The sequence below is a fragment of the Acinonyx jubatus genome, chromosome B2 (genome assembly GCF_027475565.1).
Source record: "Acinonyx jubatus isolate Ajub_Pintada_27869175 chromosome B2, VMU_Ajub_asm_v1.0, whole genome shotgun sequence".
In the NCBI taxonomy this organism is placed as follows: domain Eukaryota; kingdom Metazoa; phylum Chordata; class Mammalia; order Carnivora; family Felidae; genus Acinonyx; species Acinonyx jubatus.
The window spans coordinates 22172133-22189790 of NC_069385.1; the positions used below are offsets into that span (position 1 = coordinate 22172133).

Here is a 17658-nt window from a genome sequence, read left to right on the forward strand (position 1 = left end):
AAGGTCAGTCAGTGGGTGCTTCCCACCAGATGAGAACAAATGGTTTCCAATGTGTTAAGGTGGAGATGTCTAATATCTAATAGGCTGTTGAATATGTAATTCTGGAAGTACACAGAAGAACTTTTTGTGGAGGTAGGTTCTCACCAAACAGATTTTGCTCTCAGTTAGCCATGGTTTTCAGTGATCTGCTTTTCTCTCCACCGCAACCTCCTGAGCCCAAGTCTGTAGGGTTTCAGCTGGACTTTCAAATCCGTTCCTCTCAGGTCCACCATCTCCCTATGCAGGAAAGGAGCTCATTCCTCTGCCTGGGAGTGACAGGGAGAAGGAAGAGTTTGCCAGGTGCCAGGTGGGCAGGGGGTGGGAGGACCATTCTAGGAAGGGGCATCGTGTGGAAAACACAGAAGCGTGACAGAACGGGGCACGCTAATGAAATAGCATGTGAATCGACCTGCAGTCCCTGTAGCCATTGGGCCACTGTGGGAGAGAGGTGCACACACAAGGGGGTGACAAGCCTGTGGATCCTCCTTATGAGTTCATTCCATGTGCTGGCAGCTCAGGTGTTAGCGGATTTTAGTGATAATATATTACAACATTAATGAAGATAAATACACATATTTTTTATATAAAAGGTTTTTAGAGATGCTGACAAATGAGCCCCTATAATTTGGAGGGTAGTCTGCCCTGTATTCAAAATGTAGCCCTGTCTTACGTGATAGTTGAATTTATCATCTGTAGCTATATTTGTTTTTTTTCACCTATTTGTTTTTTAATTTTTTTATTTCTTAAGTAATCTCTTTGCCCAACATGGGGCTCAAACTCACAGCCCCAAGATCCAGTCACGTGCTTTACTGAGCCAGCCAGGTGCCCCTGAGGCCATATTTGAAATGAAATTTATACAAGTTGTTTACTGCTTGAATTTCAGAAGAACATTATTATAGGACCTTTTTGGGTTTGTTTTGTTTTTGTTTTTGTTTTTTTTACATTAACCTGATAACATGCAGTGATTGAGGCACAAAATATATGGCCCACAGATTAGGAAATATCAATGACTTTATGAATAAACTGAATTGATAGCACCAAGAGGGATTTCCTCTATTTTCATCTAAGTCAGTGACCTTTAACCTATTTGAATCTAGGACCCCTTAGAATATCTGAAGAAAGCCATGGCCCCTCCCCCCATAAGAACTCCAGCGTACATGCCTCCTAATTTTATACAGAATTTCAGAGAATTCAGAGCCATTTATAACCCCCTGCTCTAGGTTAAGAGTGAAAACCCAGCCACAGCCATGTGGTGAGGTACTTATCAAGACCTCACATCTGTCATCCTCAACCAAGTTAGTCCTGCCCCGTGAGCACCTGTTTTGCTGATTAGACATATACTGAGCCCCAACTCTTCTGTCGTGCTTGCTCAGATACAGTACCTAACAAATTCTACAGTGCGTGTGCGTAATAAGCAATTAACGACTACCCAGAGGTTCTGAGAATCTTCTTTATCTTGTTGATGTTTATGGATAGTTTTGTTCATTGAGGTTAGAAACTCACTACCAAAGTCCTTCAAAGAACTGATACTAAGAGAAGCGCACTCTCTACAGAGGGCTCTTAGAGCTCAAACAAGCAGTGAAGTTCCACTTACCCTGCTCCATGATGGGCTGTTTTCATGTTTTGCGTGTATAAAAAGAAAAGAGAACTTTTATAGAAGCCCTTCTAAAACTGGTTTTAACTCATTTGTATAAAAACAATCCCAAGTTAGGGGTGTATGAGACACAGGGAAATGTTTGGAGCAGAACCTTCTTATCCACAAGGAGTGATGATGAATGGAGTCAAAAAAAGAGCTTGGAGTACCCATGTTAGAAGATTAAAAATGGAAATTCAGTTTCCTCTCAGAAATGGGTCTTGCATTGTGTCACTGGGGACAATGGAAATAGAAGCCAGAAGTCATAGTTTATTTTGAGAATGTTGTAGAACATTTGTCGTCCCCTATTAGATGCTTGTGTTACGCAGCACTGGGGACATCCTAGAACTACACTTGTGCTCTGACCTCTACTGTAGTATACCACTCGCTCTCAGGGAACACAGTCTTTCCTAGCTGTTGCCATATATATATGTTCTTATTCCAATCTGATCCTCACTCCTCCCCAAAATAATCAGCATGAACAGAATGAAGCAGATGGCACAAGCCTTCTTTGGCATAGTGGCAGATCTGTATCACTCACGCAGTATTTTTAGAATCAAGGGGATTGAAAATTATGTCCTGAGATGTTTTGGGGGAAGACTTACTATCTTTCCAGGGCGACAGGTGTTGAAATATTACCGTATTTAAGACTCAAATGCCATCTGTATTTCAGGTCACAGAATATAGACTGATTATCATCAGGACCATCTCTTTGTCAGTTCTGTTAGGATTGTTGGTGGTTTGCCAGATAATAGAAAGTTAATCACGAGTCTGTTTCAAGGATGTGGCCAGAAAGCGCATCAGGTTTCAACCAAAGATTGGAATCAGCGGCAGCCAGCCCGTACTGGTCAAGTACATGGTGATGGGGGGCGCTGTATTATCCACACGGTTTATTTTTTTAAAAATAGCTAGGCTTTGATCCTCGGCCACAATGAATTTATAGTCTGTTGAGAAAGACTATTTTTATAGGAGTTTGTGATAGTATCATGAGCACAGTGTAAATATTTATATTTGAAGGTCCACATTAATGAAATACACAGTTATGGTGAAAGAAACGTTAAAACCATTTGTGAATTTTGAATTCATTCAAAAAGACTTAAAGAATGTTAATTATAGTATAATTAATTCAGTTCGACATTTGAAGGCCAGTTAGTGTTGGGCTAGGCGTATTTAACACATGGACCTAAAAACACATCAGGGATTGTGAAGAGACACTCATGAAATGAGTTAAATGTGTATAAAAAGGTTTAAGTGATGTTTGTTATTGTTTAAAAGTTCCACGTGGAACAAAGTGAGGAAATGTGTGTCACATTTAAATAAAATCTGCTGTGTCTGTAAATCCCTGATTATATACCCACTGTCTTCAAAGGCCCAAGGGAAATGTAGGTAATGATGTCCATGACTGTTGGACTTTGGAATCTAGGGAAGTGGCTGGAAAGTTGATCTGGGAAAATTTTATTTAGTGCTAAAGGGCAGGCACTTTTTGTTAAGTCTAAATGGAATAAATACTACTTTTCCTTCATATTCTTGGTCTGTTGGTAAGCCATCAGTCAAAGTTGGTATCTGTTGAGGAACAAAGAATGCCGATTTTGACTTGCCAAGGTCATAGGTCTTTCTGCGTGTGTGAGCATGTTGTGTTATCCAGACTACTGGTTCCTCCCACTGTGAATAGCGGATGGTGGGTCACACAGAGGGAGAGAACGTGAGTTTTTCTATCATGGCCGTAGCTGAGTGGCTAGAAACCTGTGCCACTTGTGCAGCTGATGGCTTCTGCTCTTAATCCCAGTGTTTCATAAACAACTTATACTTGTGTGGTATGTTTTTAGATTACTGCATATTTCAGATCCCTGTTGTTCCAGTTGGTTGTCCCCAGCAGCCCATTATATGCATCAGGTGGTATCACAAATAAGGAAACAGACTCAAGATGTAATGACAAGTGGACAAGCTAGAATTTGAACTGGGGAATCTTTCCACTGTATTCATAGAACAAGTGGCTGGATCTACACGAATCGCTCCCACACTTCAGGGAAACACCTGAGGGTGAATCAGCACAGTTGTGTCTGAAGGAAAGCAGAACCTTGCCTTTCTCGCGCTCAAGTGTGGAACTGAGTTGTGCCGTCTCATACAGCAGCCACTAGCCACATGGGGCTATTTACATTTAAACAAAAATTTCGGTTTCTCAGAGTCACGTTTTGAGTGTTCAGTAGCCGACATATATGAGACACTTCCATCATCACAGAAAGTTCTCTTGGACGTACTGGTCATCTCTCAGCAAGAATGTGGAGAATGAATTTAGTGTACATGCAGGGGATTGGCGGGGGAGAGAGAGCGAGCAAATCCCTCCACCACACCAGCTCTCCTCCTGAGGGACTGGCGCTATTTTGAGTTCAGCCGTCATGAGAACAAGGAAAAGATGAATTTCAAACTTCATATTATGTTTACATTTTAATCTTTTTTGGTAGCCTTGGAACACAGAAATTTCAAATGAATGAGGACATTTAATGGTGATGATAAATTCTATGCCTCTTATAGCTGGGCCAGTATTGCAGCCAGACTTTGGCTAGATGGGAAGTGGGACACGTCATGAGACCTGGCAGCAAAAACTCGGCCACGCAGGATGGCATTCCTGGAAGGAATCATTTTGTCTGTGGCCACGCTCGTTGGGGATGCCTCAGAGTAGGGCCTCAGGCATGAGCTGCAGTACTGTGCGGGAACAAGGAGTTGGGGAAGAGGGGCTCAGTTCAAGTCACACTTGGTGACAGAGGAACAAGGCGTGTGCGTGCTGCCATCAGAAGGAAGTTTTGGTGCCAAGATGCTGGCTGAGAGCGCCCGCGTTCCCAGTTTTGGATCAGTGCTGAAGCTTCAGCTCAAAGCCTGCGTGTCAGCTCTGAGGGTTCCGAGCAGGCGGGGCACAGGGGGAGGGCTCTCTGCCTGGTGCTGGCTCCTGCCGAGCTCTGAGCAGTGTCTGCAAACATCCGAGCTAGCTGATGAGGGACACAAGAAGTCTGCTCTAGGTTTTGTCCGCTGGAAAAGGAGTATCTCTCTTTCTGTGTATGTGTGCTGTGAGCTGGTAGGTTTAAAGATGCTTAGACTGTTGTTATAATAAATTTGACCTAGCTAGACTCCAGCCTTCTTACATGAAAGTAACTGTGAAAAGGTAAGTAAAAACTTTTAACAACAAGGAGCATCTCTAAAGACTGGGCAGTAAATGAATGCATGCAGGAAACGGGCCCTTGAGGACCTGCTGTGATTGGTCACTTTGCTGCGGGTGCCCTGCTTACTTGGCAAAGCTCAGAAAAGACTGGCCTGCATACAAGCTACTCCAGTGTGTTTAATGTAAACATATAGTACTTTTTTTTTTTTTAAGTATGGCAACTGAAAGGTTAGCATCCACTTGCCTGAGAATTACTCTCTCTAGAAAAGCACAGGATTCTAGGTAGCCAGGGTTTTTTCTGCATTGTTCATGACTGCCGGAGACTCTTAAGGCTCCTCAAATGGTGGCGCATTGGTAGAAGAAGAAGAGCATGGATTTGGGTGACTTTGCCTGGGTTGGAAGGTTGGTTTGAGACAGGTTGAGGCAGCAGGCCCACCTTCTAGAAGTGGCCTTACTAACGAGTAGTTGGCCCTCCAGAGTGGGGCTGGGGAATGAGGAAAGGTCCCCAGAAACAAAAGGGGAAGAGATCAGTAGAACAGTTTACAAGAGGATGCTACCTACACCTCTGACTGCAGCCTGAGCCATCATTTTTGTTTCCGTGGGAATATTCTGTCTACCCTCAAAGGCACATGAGTGAACTAAACTGGTTTTATTCACATTTTGTTTACATCACGCTGTTGAGATCTTCAGCATGGTAACCTTATAAACAAATTAACTTGGATGTATACAAATTATTTCATCTCCTCCCCTGGAAGTTTAAACAGGTGTGATAAACAACGTATGTTATGCTAACCATGGGTGAAGACAGCCCAAGGTTTGAATAAGCAGAGATGACTTTTATTTCTGTACCGATAAAACACTCTAACACATGGGGGAGATTTTTGGGTTTTTTTCCTTTGAATTGGTTGGCTGAGCCTCACACTGACCTGAAGTCATGATCTGAAATAGGTAACACACACCTTAGTCGATGGAAAGAGCTGTCTCTGTCAAAAGGAAAGTGTGCTTCACCTACCATCAGAACACTGTGTGCTTGTCTCCTCGCCACTTGGGAGGATTTATGTGCAGAAGGACCTCCCGAAGCACATGAGGGAGGACAGAGACTCGGGTGCTGCACTGGAGCCATTGAAAGTAATATGTGGATTCTGGGTAGTCGATGCTGAGCTGGGAGGAGAGGAAGAGCACTCTTGTCCAATACAAGCTAATACAAGAACACTGTTGTTCTCTCCACAGCCAGTCTGGCGATCCAGAAGATGCCCCAGCTCTGGTGATGCTCCTGGAACCTCATCTGTGCCTCCGACATTCTCCCAGCCTGAGACTGCATCTATAAATTGGGATGTGGGAAAGCAGGAAGCAAAGCTCATGGTAACTGAGAGGCCCATGTCTGGGTAGAACCAGGCCCAGGACCACGACGCTGCCTCTCCCCTGGTCTGGAGTTCAGGCTGCCGTGGCTCTGCTCATGTGCTCAGCACCATCCTTCCATTTGTGCTTAAATGGCACAGCATTTGGTCAGCGCATCTGAAAAGGAAGGTGTGAGAAGTAAAGCCCATGGCCACCTATCCCTGCCAATTATGTGGCAAGACGTTCCTCACCCTGGAGAAGTTCACTATCCACAATTATTCCCACTCCAGGGAGCGACCTTACAAGTGCTTGCAGCCAGACTGTGGCAAAGCCTTCATTTCCAGATATAAATTAATGAGGTGAGAGGCTCTAGAAAAGGTATGTACTTTGACACATACCTTTAAGTGGCTTTGCTAGCCCTCTGACCAGAGACCGCAAGGGAAAATGGATGCAGAATGTGGATGCACATTAGCCTTGCACACTGCAGGGTTTAATGCGGTTTTCTGTGACAGTTTTGCATGTAGTGTCAGTTCGTTCATTCAGCGAGTATTTCCTGTGGTCCTACAATATGCCAGGCATAAAAACACAAAGATGAAAAGACCCGTGCTGGGGAGATAGTCATGCAAACACAATTAAAATGCAGTGCAGGTGCTTGGACAGAGGTGTGCAGGTGGAGGAAGCTGTTCTCCGCTGCTTGATGAGGAGCATCGGTAGGGCTTCTCAGAAAGACACAGCCATACGCTGGACCAGGAGGCGGACAGAGATGAGGTTCTGGGGAAGCCCGAAGCCTTGGCCTTAAGGCGCACAAGTATAAAGGGTAGTGGTGGAGGACGAACAGGTGAGGCTCAAAGTGGAGGCAAAAAAGGAAAGCAGCTCGTAACTGGCCTTAGCCTCTGTCCTGAAGGGTCTGTTTATTGTAATGAGTCTGAGTAGTGGAAAAGGTGGTTTTGATCAGGGTGTTAGAGGACTCTGGTAGTAATTCGGAGGCGAGAGAAGAGGCAAGTAGACTGAGGGGGGAGGTGTGAAGTAATAGTCCAGTATGAAATACGGAGCGTGTGTTTGCGTCCTGACAGTAAGGATGGAGGGGAGGGAACATCTCCCAAGTGCCAGCTTTCAGAGCAGTTTCTCAACTTGCGAGGAGTTTGTCCAACCTCCCAAGTGGAATTCTGTTGGGAATACAGGTGTTGAGTATGTGCATTTAATCAGATTTTCAGAGGCATCCATGATACACCAAAGGATAAAAACTGTTACTTAAAAAAAAAAAGTATATTTAGTCTGAATTATTTTTTGATTGCCTATTAGGTCCTCACTTCTGCAAGGGAAATGAATATACAAGTTGAAGCTTCTCCCTCTAAAGGATATTCACATCCTAAAAAAGATAAAATACACACGCGCACACACACACACACACACACACAAAGTTGCTAAATTGCACAGTAGTCTCGAGAACTGTTGAGAACAAAGGCCACATGTGCTATGGATGTGGTCCACACGCAGAATCTGTGCTGTTGTGTGCATCTTTTGACACCTGGTTAAGGGAAACTTATTTGCCTTTCATCTCCATGAAATGAACATTAGAGCTTCAACTTTCAGACTACTCACCTATAAATGCACAGGCGAGAGTCGAAATTTGGCAAGAGAGGATGTCCATCTGAGTGGCATGAACATGGACCACATTATTATTACATCTTGGAGTGCCCTTGAAGAGAGGCACCTGAAAGTTTTAAAAAGATCTACATTATGCTCCTGGCCCCTCAGTATACCACTGTCATAATGTAATAGAATCGGGTTTAAAATAAGCCTATAAACGCTTAGGTATTTTAAAACTCAAATGGGTTCTGTACACAGGCCAGTCTTTAGTTGCCAGAAATATATAAGTACCGAGTGCCTATTGTGTGCATCAATTTTGTTGCAAAGCCCTCCTGTTTTGCAACAAGCTTCTTATGTGTGCACAGTGATTGTTCTTCCCAAATACTGAAAGCAGCATTTGCTGCAGTTAAAACCCACAGTGATGATAATTAGGCTGTGAATAAAGATCAAAACACATACAGGAGGTAAATATTTGAAAAAGACTGGAGCTAACAGATTATTGGAATGACAGGAATTAGGTGGGATTACTGTGGTAAACCACGCTGAGGAGGTTGCCTTAAGCAATATTTGGGAGGTGGTCGTTTCAAGCAAGGGAAACAGCTTGCTGGGCGAAGGGGGCAAACTGTGGCCAAAACGGGAAGCAACGGGCTTTATGCAAGAACCGCCCGCCCTGCACGGCCCCCCCCCCCCCCCCCCGCACCTCACAACTCTCTGGCCTGAAGGAGAGTAAAGAGTGGCAAGATGAGGGGACGCTTTAGGTTTTGTGGTTTTCGTTTTTATGGTGGGGGTAGCATTCCATCCCATTTCCCACAGCTTCAACATAAGCTCTGTTTTAGAAGCAGAGGTTGGAGAAAAGAACTTGCTTAAGTAGAAAAGAGAACGTGGGCCCCAGTACAGCAAACGGGGGACGCAGGTGGAAACAGCAAAAGGCAAGAAGAAAAGAGGATTCGGCAAGGCCGGTCAGAATTCCTGGTGGGAAGTCTTACTGTAAGCAGTTACACTTGGTGCTGCCTGTAGCAGGCTGAAACTGATGGTGTCGTGGACTGTGAGGCAAGACGAGAAGTTGAGGGAAGGAAACCACTTGTTGAAGTAATTTCAGCTATAAGATGATCGTGTTCTAGATTGGGACTATTGCATGAGTGAGTAAGGGATCAATTAAAAGGGGAAGGGCTGGATACCAGGCAAAGGAAAGAGTCAAAAAATTCGGAGGAATGGCAGCTGGTAAAATGTGAAAAGCGGGATTGTTGCTCAAGTAGGGTTTTGTCAACCTGTGCCTTTCTCACAGGTAGTCAGGAGTAGGACAGTCCAGAGTCGTTAACTTGGCACTGACCTACCCATGGGTGACAAATCTAATCCGATCAAAGTCCTCCACAAAGAATAAAAGGGAGAGAGGCAAGAAAGAAGAGCCAGGGCAGAGCTCAGGGGGTCCTGTTCACTAGTACTAGACCACATTGAAAACTGTTTAAATGCCAAGTTTGCAAACAGTTCCCCCTCACATCTATTGCTGATGATGTATCTGTGGATATCTTGTGTAAGAATGGGGTATAAGCCTTGTATAACTTGGCTTGCAAAACCCTTTCTGCAGTCTGTTTCAATACATGCAGAACTTGGGGACACACTTCTGCATGTCCCAGGTGCCTGTCGCACTGGCTCCTGTCTCTCCACAACTGTCTGTACCATTATACGTATCCCTGTGTACGCTGAGCTCTGGTGTCCTGGAGGGAAGGGACGGAAGGAACTTCCTTTTCCTTCTATCCCCTGCACTTAGTTGGCTTTTTGTTTTTAAAGGAGAAAGGGAGGTGACCTAAGGTTTTGCTTTATTTTTAAGAAAATGACAATTAGACTCAAATCACCTTTATGTTTTTGAACTGGCTTCCCAACAGCGGCTACTATAGACCCCTTACCAATTCTAGAAAAGGATCAGGAGTGGACAATGTAGGTTAGAAGGTTGGGTGAAAGGTATGATGAGTATACTTTTGACTTCAACATATGGTCTTTAAAGAAATTCTTTTTTTACAGAATGAGTTGTTAGAAATTCTTTTGTACCCAAAGCCACAAGTTCAATTGCATCTCAGAGGCGTGCAGCCCGTCTCCAGTTCTTCAAGATCCCACTGAGACACCCTCAGCCTGCTTCGTGAAGGTCACTGGTAATTTCATTGGCAAAATTCAAAAGGGCTTTTTCTAGAAGGACTAAGCTTCTACAACAGTTCAACGTTTTCCTTTGAGGGGCGTGCCTGGGTGGCTCAGTCGGTGGAGCATCCGACTCTTGATTTCAGCTCAGCTCATGCTCTCATGGTTTGTGAGTTCAAGCCTGTGTGGAGCTTGCTTGGGATTCTCTTTCTCTGCTCACGCTCTCTCTCTCTCTGCTCACGCTCTCTCTCAAAATAAAAAAATTAAAAAAAAAAAAAAGTTTTCCTTTGAGATTCAGGGACAAGCCATAGTCCTCTTAGTCGGTCTGAAACATCAAAATACCTGTATTATACTTGTAAAGCACAAATCCATTTTGGAAAACCATCACAATTCCATTTGTTGTAGTTCCACTGAGCTCCTAAAATCTGTTGGTTTTTTAATTTTTATTATTGTTTTTTAAATATAATTTATTGTCAAGTTGGCTAACATACAGTATATACATCACGAGAATCTACCCCTAAACTCTGTTGGTTTTAAAAAACAAAACAACCTTGATGAGGAAATCCTGTTTGTCATCCTTAAAACTTTAAAAAGGTTCATTTTAATAACTGAGTGTATCCTGTGAAACGCCAGGTCCTGTATGTTACTTGTACTTCCAGAACAGCATCCTTAATTGCAGCTTGTGGCTTGAAGTACAACCTAGGCTGCTTCACAAATGTTGTTGTTCGAGCCTCTGGAGACAGGGGCTGCACACCTCTGAGATGACAGCTGATAGAAAATCTTATTAAACGGGGGGCCGAGACTTGAGCATGAGGCTCAGACTCACAGCACAGGTGGTGGGGTGGCATTCTGGGTTTTGGGTCCAACTGAACACTCTCTGAGGTCAAGGATAGACTTTTCGTGTTATTTCTACGGCCTGAACTTTTTGCCTCAATTAATGAAAACCAAGCAGGAATTGTACATAGGATAAAAACCTAAAATCTGGGAAGAGGGTGTGAGGGGGCGCATGGGGTTCTGTGTAGAAGGTTAATTGGGTCACTTTTGAAAATTGAGTAATTTCCGGAGAGTATAGAACATCCATTGAACCCCTTCCTGAAGATGACATATTTTTAAATATTCGTATTTGCTTAGAAATCTTTGCCTATATGAGGAAAATAGGTTCTCAAAGAGTATTTTTTTACAGGTATGAAAATTGTATGATGCCTTTAGTGGTGCCTATTTTTTTTTTAATCACAGAGTTATATATTTGTAGAATCCGGAAAGTCATGGAAAAGTTATTTTTTTTTAACGAAAATAATTTCTTATGCCTGCACCTAGAGAAAACTATTAACATTTTAATATTTTTCCTACACCTTTGTAGAAATTTCAGAATGGACTCAATTTTTTTTCCTTCTGTTCCTAGGCACATGGCTACCCATTCGCCCCAGAAATCTCACCAGTGTGCTCACTGTGAGAAGACGTTCAACCGGAAAGACCACCTAAAAAACCACCTCCAAACGCATGACCCCAACAAAATGGCCTTTGGGTGTGAGGAGTGTGGGAAGAAGTACAACACCATGCTGGGCTACAAGAGGCACCTGGCCCTCCACGCGGCCAGCAGTGGCGACCTCACCTGCGGGGTCTGCGCCCTAGAGCTAGGGAGCACCGAGGTGCTGCTGGACCACCTCAAAGCCCACGCGGAAGAAAAGCCCCCCAGCGGCACCAAGGAGAAGAAGCACCAGTGCGACCACTGTGAGAGATGCTTCTACACCCGGAAGGACGTGCGGCGCCACCTGGTGGTCCACACAGGCTGCAAGGACTTCCTGTGCCAGTTTTGTGCCCAGAGATTTGGGCGCAAAGACCACCTCACGCGACATACCAAGAAGACACACTCGCAGGAGCTGATGAAAGAGAGTCTGCAGTCTGGAGACCTTCTGAGCACCTTCCACTCCATCTCTCCCCAGTTTCAGCTGAAGGCCGCCCCGCTGTCTCCCTTCCCTCTGGGGGCTCCCGCGCACGCGCAGAACGGGCTCGCCAGCGGCCTGCCCGCTGAGGTACACGGCCACGCCCACAACCCTTCGGATCCAGCCTCCCAGCCTGTACAGGCGCTGCCGGAGCCCCTGGCCCCCCTCCACCCCGTAACCTCTCCCAGCTCCCCTCCCGCGCCCCTCCAGAATCACAAGTACAACACCAGTTCTACCTCATACTCCCCACTTGCAAGCCTGCCCCTCAAAGCAGATACTAAAGGATTTTGCAATATCAATTTGCTTGAGGACTTGCCTCTGCAAGAGCCTCAGTCACCTCACAAGCTCAACCCAGGTTTCGATCCGGCTAAGGGAAGCGCTGGTAAAGTGAGCCTGCCCAAGGAGCTACCTGCAGATGCTGTGAACCTAACGATACCTGCCTCTTTGGACATTTCCCCCCTGTTGGGCTTCTGGCAGCTGCCCCCTCCTGCTACCCAAAACGCCTTTGGGAATGGCACTCTCACCCTGGGGCCTGGGGAGTCTCTGCCCCACAGGTTAAGCTGTCTGGGGCAGCAGCAACAAGATCCCTCACTAGCCATGAGCACTATGAGCCTGGGCCAGCTCCCCCTCCCCCCCATCCCCCATGTTTTCCCAGCTGGCACCGGCTCTGCTATCCTGCCTCATTTCCATCATGCATTCAGATGACTGGTTTTTAAAGCGTCCTTTTCTTATTCTGGAAGATGTGTTTTAAGGAGCATGTAAGCATCAGTTATGCTACAAGGAGAGATTTGGAAAGCGGGACTGGAAATACGGCTAATTCAGTGATGACTGGCTTGAGATAAGAGAGTTCTCGAACTGCATGTATCGTGCCAATTGTCCTGAGTGTTCATGCTTTGTACCAAATTTGATAAGCAAGTATTCTTTAATGGAACTGCAAATATTGTCAGAACCGACATCCAAACGAGGGCTGCTATATATAGGTGTTTGTCAAATTGAATTTAATCGTAAGCCATGATCATAATAATGTTAACTAATTTTATGTGGCACTGCCTAGTAAAGGGAACTATGGGAAGGTTTGGCTTTCTCCAAAATGGGAGAATTTTTAAAATACAAAATAACCTTTATATTGCATATTATAACTAGGCTGTGTATTTCTTTTCAGGGATTTTTCTACCTTCAGGGTTGGATGTAGTTTAGTTACTATTGCCATAGCCAACCTGTAGTTTTACAGAAACAATTTCTTGTGGAATAATAGACGTCTCCATTTTAAAAAAGCATTTTAAATGTAGTTTGAATATTTTCCACAAGATGCTACAATGTGAGTTATCACTTCATGTATCTTAAAAGACTAAACTGGTTGTCAGTTACATCTGACAGAAAAAAAAAAAAATCACTGTGTAACCAGGTTAAGTGGTAAAATAATCCAGGCGTCAGTCAAAAGAAAGCATTTTGCTGACTTTAATATTGATTATATTTTTAACAGGAATTTAAGAAAATATTACTGGAATTTTAAAATATATATATATATTAAACAAGAATTTTCTTTGCTCTGTCTGGCTTAAAATACTACTCTGCTTAAGTATTATTTTTAATCACCAATAAATGCATTTAAATTCATCATTTAAGTCAATATTAGTTTTTTTCAAAAGGATAACATTTGCAATGTAACTATAATCTATGTCTTGAATTTGGTATCTAATGAGTTTAAGAATATAAAACCTAACCTTTTTTTTTTTTCAAAGCTCCTTTGTCTTTTGTGTTTAGAGGCTTTCTATATGAAGATAATATCTTACATATAATAAACTCTACAAATCCTGCAGACTTGACTTGATTTTTTTTTACAAACTACACGCGCGTAACCATCCAGATTGGGATATAAAACATTTCCAGCTCCCTAGCTGGCTCCCTCATGCCCCCTCCTGGCCATTACTCCCCCCACAGAAACTACTATTGTGACTTCTATTCAGCATCTGTTAGAAACTACTTTTGGAGTAAATTGGGATTTAAGGTGGAAGCTTAAATGCTTCAGTTAAGTTCCCACCACTGTGACTTTATTTCTAAAAATTACTGATAAAACATTGTGAATTCTGCCATAATATTATGTAATTTATTTCTGATGCGGATGTCAGAGTACTAGCTACTGAAGTGTAGTCTATCCTGGACGACCATGTTCCAGTTTTACAATGGTCCTTACCATTAATTTCTAGTACAGATTAGAAATTTGCCTATTCCTTGTTGGGATTTCTTCAGAAAGTATTAGGATCCCTTGAATCTGAAAAGCCTATTTCTGCTTTGTCTCTGACTAGGATGGGGTTGGGGGGTGGGCCGAGAAAAGGAAGCCGTGAGAACCTTTGTCCGTCAAAGAAGCCTGTTAGCCAATGTGAGAGACCCTGGCCCGTAGCCCTTAATGGTGATGCTGATGAACACAGGGCACCAAGTGACCCAGGGCTTGGCTGCAGTATGGGGAACCAACATGGTGGATCCTTACAGTACAGTTTAAGCTGTGGGTAGGAAATGAGAAAAAGGGGTAAAGTTTCTTCAGTAGGACTCCAGTGGGAGGCCTATCTCCATTCCTATATCCACTCTTACCTGAGAGAAGGCAATCTGCCAGAGCATGATGAGAGTACTGGTTCACCTTAGCAAAATCTCCCAAGATCCTCTTACGGAACCTTCCACAAATACTTTTACATGGCTTCGTAGTCTTCAGTCCAATCCAGAACACATACTTGATACACCTGAGCACAGAACATAGCGTTTGGTCCCAAAATACAGATCAAAAGAGTTCAGGTGTTGTACTTGCTATACTACGAGTGGGAGTAGCTTGGGATTCTCCTATTTAAATTCAGACAGGAGGGGTGCCTGGGTGGCTCAATCAGCTAAGTGTCCGGCCTCGGCTCAGGTCATGATGTCATAGTTCGTGGTTTCAAGCCCCAAGTTGGGTTCTGTGCTGACAGCTCAGAGCCTGGTGCCTGCTTTGGATTCTGTGTCCTTCTCTCTGCCCTTCCCCTGCTCATGCTCTCTCTCAAAAATAAGCATTTAAAAAATAAAAATAAATCTAGGAAAAATGGGCTAATTCCTAATTTAAATTCCCTGAGTTCAAGAAAAAAACTGGGTGGTTTTGTGGGTTAAGCGTCTGACTTTGGTTTTGGCTCAGGTCATGAACTCACAGTTCGTGAGTCTGAGTCCTGCACAGGGCTCCATGCTGTCAGCGAGGAACCTGCTTGGGATTCTCTCTCTCCCTCCTCTGCCCCTCCCCCACTCAAAATAAATAAAAGCTTTAATTAAAAATAATCCTTGGGGCACCTGGGTGGCTTGGTCAGTTCAGCGTCTGACTTCAGCTCAGGTCATGATCTCACGGTTCGTGTCAGCTGTGCTCACAGCTCAGCGCCTGGAGCCTGCTTCAGATTTTGTCTCTCTCTCTATGCCTCTCCCCTACTTGCACTCTGTCTCACTCTGTCTCCAAAAGATGAATAAAACATTAAAACAATTTTTTTAAATAAAAATTCTTACATGAAAAAGCAGGAGTACAAAACACTTTACAAAAAGAGTGTATTCACCCAGAGGACGGCAAGGAGAAGGAAGAGTTGAGACACCACCTCCCCACAGAGCCATAGAAACCGGAGGCAAACTGAGCAGGTGACTTCTGACCTGGCCATGAGAAACAGCCTGAGGCCTCTTAAGAGCATCCTTCCCACAGGACGGGAAGGTTCTTGTATCTTGTTCCTCCACTGCAGCGTTTCCCCCGAAATTGTGTGCACTGGTGTGGGACAATTCTTCGTCGTATACAGATGGAAACTTAGGATATTTACTAATTAAAGTTTATCAGAAGAAAATATCAAAAATGGGATTTCACATCATATAGACTGAAGCTGGATAAAAAACCGATTCTCCTAGTAAGTAAATAATGCCAGTAAATAGAACTCCAAAGACTGTTTCACCAAAAAGTTCTAACACCAAAGTAACATTTCTTTAAAGACCTATTAAATGTCCGAAAAAAACCACCAAAACTTCAACCACTTTCACGCAGGCTGATATGTTGTTTAATGATACTGTTTTGAAAATTTTAAAGGGAGTAAAGAAGAAGAAAATCTGAATCTAGTTTTTACTTGTTCTACATGACGTCTCAAGAAGAATCGTGGGCTTATGGAACAGCTGTCTGCCTTTCCCCCCCCTTAGGTGGCATTCCTGGGTACACAGCCACGCAGGCTGATAAGGGGAGACCGTCTGAAAACAAAAAAAGGCATTTACTTTAGAACTTCATTGTTTCCACATTGGGAATGTTAAATAATATAGGCCTCATTACAGTTTTAACAACAAAAATCACAATATCAAAAAAAAAAAAAAGTCTCCATAGCAGTCCGATTCAGTATCAATCTCAGGGAAATGGCCTTTTTGGGGGAAATGCGTGTGGAAGAAGGGACAGGGCTGTAGCCTTCCAGGTCAAAATGAGGGCTCATTCCCCTTTCCTGTGGTTTACCAGTCAGAAGCTGAATATCATTTTCAAACTATATGTTTAACAAAAGAGTATGTTTCAAGAGCATATATTTTGTTAATCCAAGGGAGGATTTACCCAAATTTCTCTTTGGTTTGCCTGCTATGGATTCATTCTCTTAAAGGCTCAGTAACAGGATCTTACACATTAAATGATTAGCAACACCTGGATTAGAGGTTAATTTTTTTTTCCCCCTTACCTGGCCTCTAGGAGTTAATCTTTTTTAGAAGATTTAGTAAATCCTTGTCTGAGTTTTGCTCCAGAAGCAGGGTCCACTGCTAATCCTTTGCAGACATAAACAGATTTGTTATTATGTAAAAGCAAACATTAACAAGAAAAAAAAAAAGGAATGATTATGAAATCCTCACATTGGATTCAGAAGTCTCTCCTTCCTTTTTGTTTTGTTCTGTTTTGTTTTGTAGCTATAGACAAATAATCAGTCTCTATCTTGGGCCAAATAATAAGGGAAACAGGGACAGTCCCAGGCACCTTCTCTATCTCTGCCCCTGGCGCTTCCCTTTCTCGCGGTTGGGCCCTCTGGGACCAGCACCTCAGGCAGGCCACCACTTATACAATCCGACTCTCCCCACTGCTGTCCTGGCTTTCGAAATGTTCCCTGAGTATATCGTGTCTTCACAGTTCTTTGCCTGCTCTCATTCCAGAAAGGGTTTGATAAGCCTTATGGAAGCATGAGATGCCTTTCCTCCCAGGGCTTATTTTCATAGCGATGGACTCATTCCATAGACAGGATTCTTTTCCTTTGTGCCCAGCAGCATTATTAGGTATCAGGGTGGAGGAGTTTGTAGATACAAGCCTGCCATACCATGGTCTGTTTTGTACTGCATGGTATGGGACAGGAGTCTCAGATAAATCTTTTTTTTTGTTTTGTTTTGTAAAACGGAACAATCCCCTTCTGTCCTAGAGGCCTCCTTTCCACTCCATGTTTTATGAAGGGGGAGTTACCAAACAACCCAAGGACACCGTGAATCAAACTAATCAAAAGACATGGGAGTAGAAAGAGTTTTCAGTGTTCCTTTTACTGAAAGTCCTACAAGTTTTAGGTCTTCCAAAGACGCGGCAACTGACCCTTTGATACTCGTTACATCTGCTACATAATTAAATTAGTAAGGAGGGGATGCCAGTGCAGGGAAGATGCTTACCTTCATCAAATCCGCTGGATCCAAAAATAAAAGCAGAGCCCACCCCAACAAAGTCGTGCAATACGATTCAGTGAATACATGACACAATATAGGTCTAGCGCCCAGAACTGTATTGACACAGTGATCTTAGTTGCTCTGTATGAAAGTCCTGGAGAAGCTTCGCTCAGCAGTACCTTCTC

General features: G+C 43.6%; 2 protein-coding genes across 9 annotated transcripts in view; one reads left to right on the plus strand and one right to left on the minus strand.

Annotated features, from left to right (window-relative positions):
- PLAGL1 (PLAG1 like zinc finger 1) overlaps nucleotides 1-13646 on the plus strand; it is a 27871-nt gene extending 14225 nt beyond the window's left edge. The window contains exons 2-4 of one of the 6 annotated variants that reach the window (XM_027056722.2): nucleotides 6057-6188; nucleotides 9774-9901; nucleotides 11287-13646. In XM_027056722.2, the coding sequence (XP_026912523.1) occupies nucleotides 11291-12532 (1242 nt within the window). In that variant the 5' untranslated portion in view covers nucleotides 6057-6188; nucleotides 9774-9901; nucleotides 11287-11290 and the 3' untranslated portion in view covers nucleotides 12533-13646. Of the gene's footprint in view, nucleotides 1-6056; nucleotides 6189-6371; nucleotides 6524-9773; nucleotides 9902-11286 lie in introns of those variants that run through there. The other 5 variants (XM_027056723.2, XM_027056724.2, XM_053222152.1 and 2 more) reach the window with 5 other exon arrangements.
- Nucleotides 4105-17658, minus strand: part of ZC2HC1B (zinc finger C2HC-type containing 1B) — a 52951-nt gene continuing 39397 nt past the window's right edge. The window contains exons 7-8 of one of the 3 annotated variants that reach the window (XR_008298296.1): nucleotides 14463-16603; nucleotides 4105-7878 (exon numbers count right to left, since the gene is read on the minus strand). Coding sequence is in view for 1 of the 3 variants with exons in the window: in XM_053222153.1 (XP_053078128.1) it covers nucleotides 16533-16603 (71 nt within the window). In the remaining 2 variants the exon portion in view is untranslated. Of the gene's footprint in view, nucleotides 7879-11117; nucleotides 16604-17658 lie in introns of those variants that run through there. The other 2 variants (XR_008298297.1, XM_053222153.1) reach the window with 2 other exon arrangements.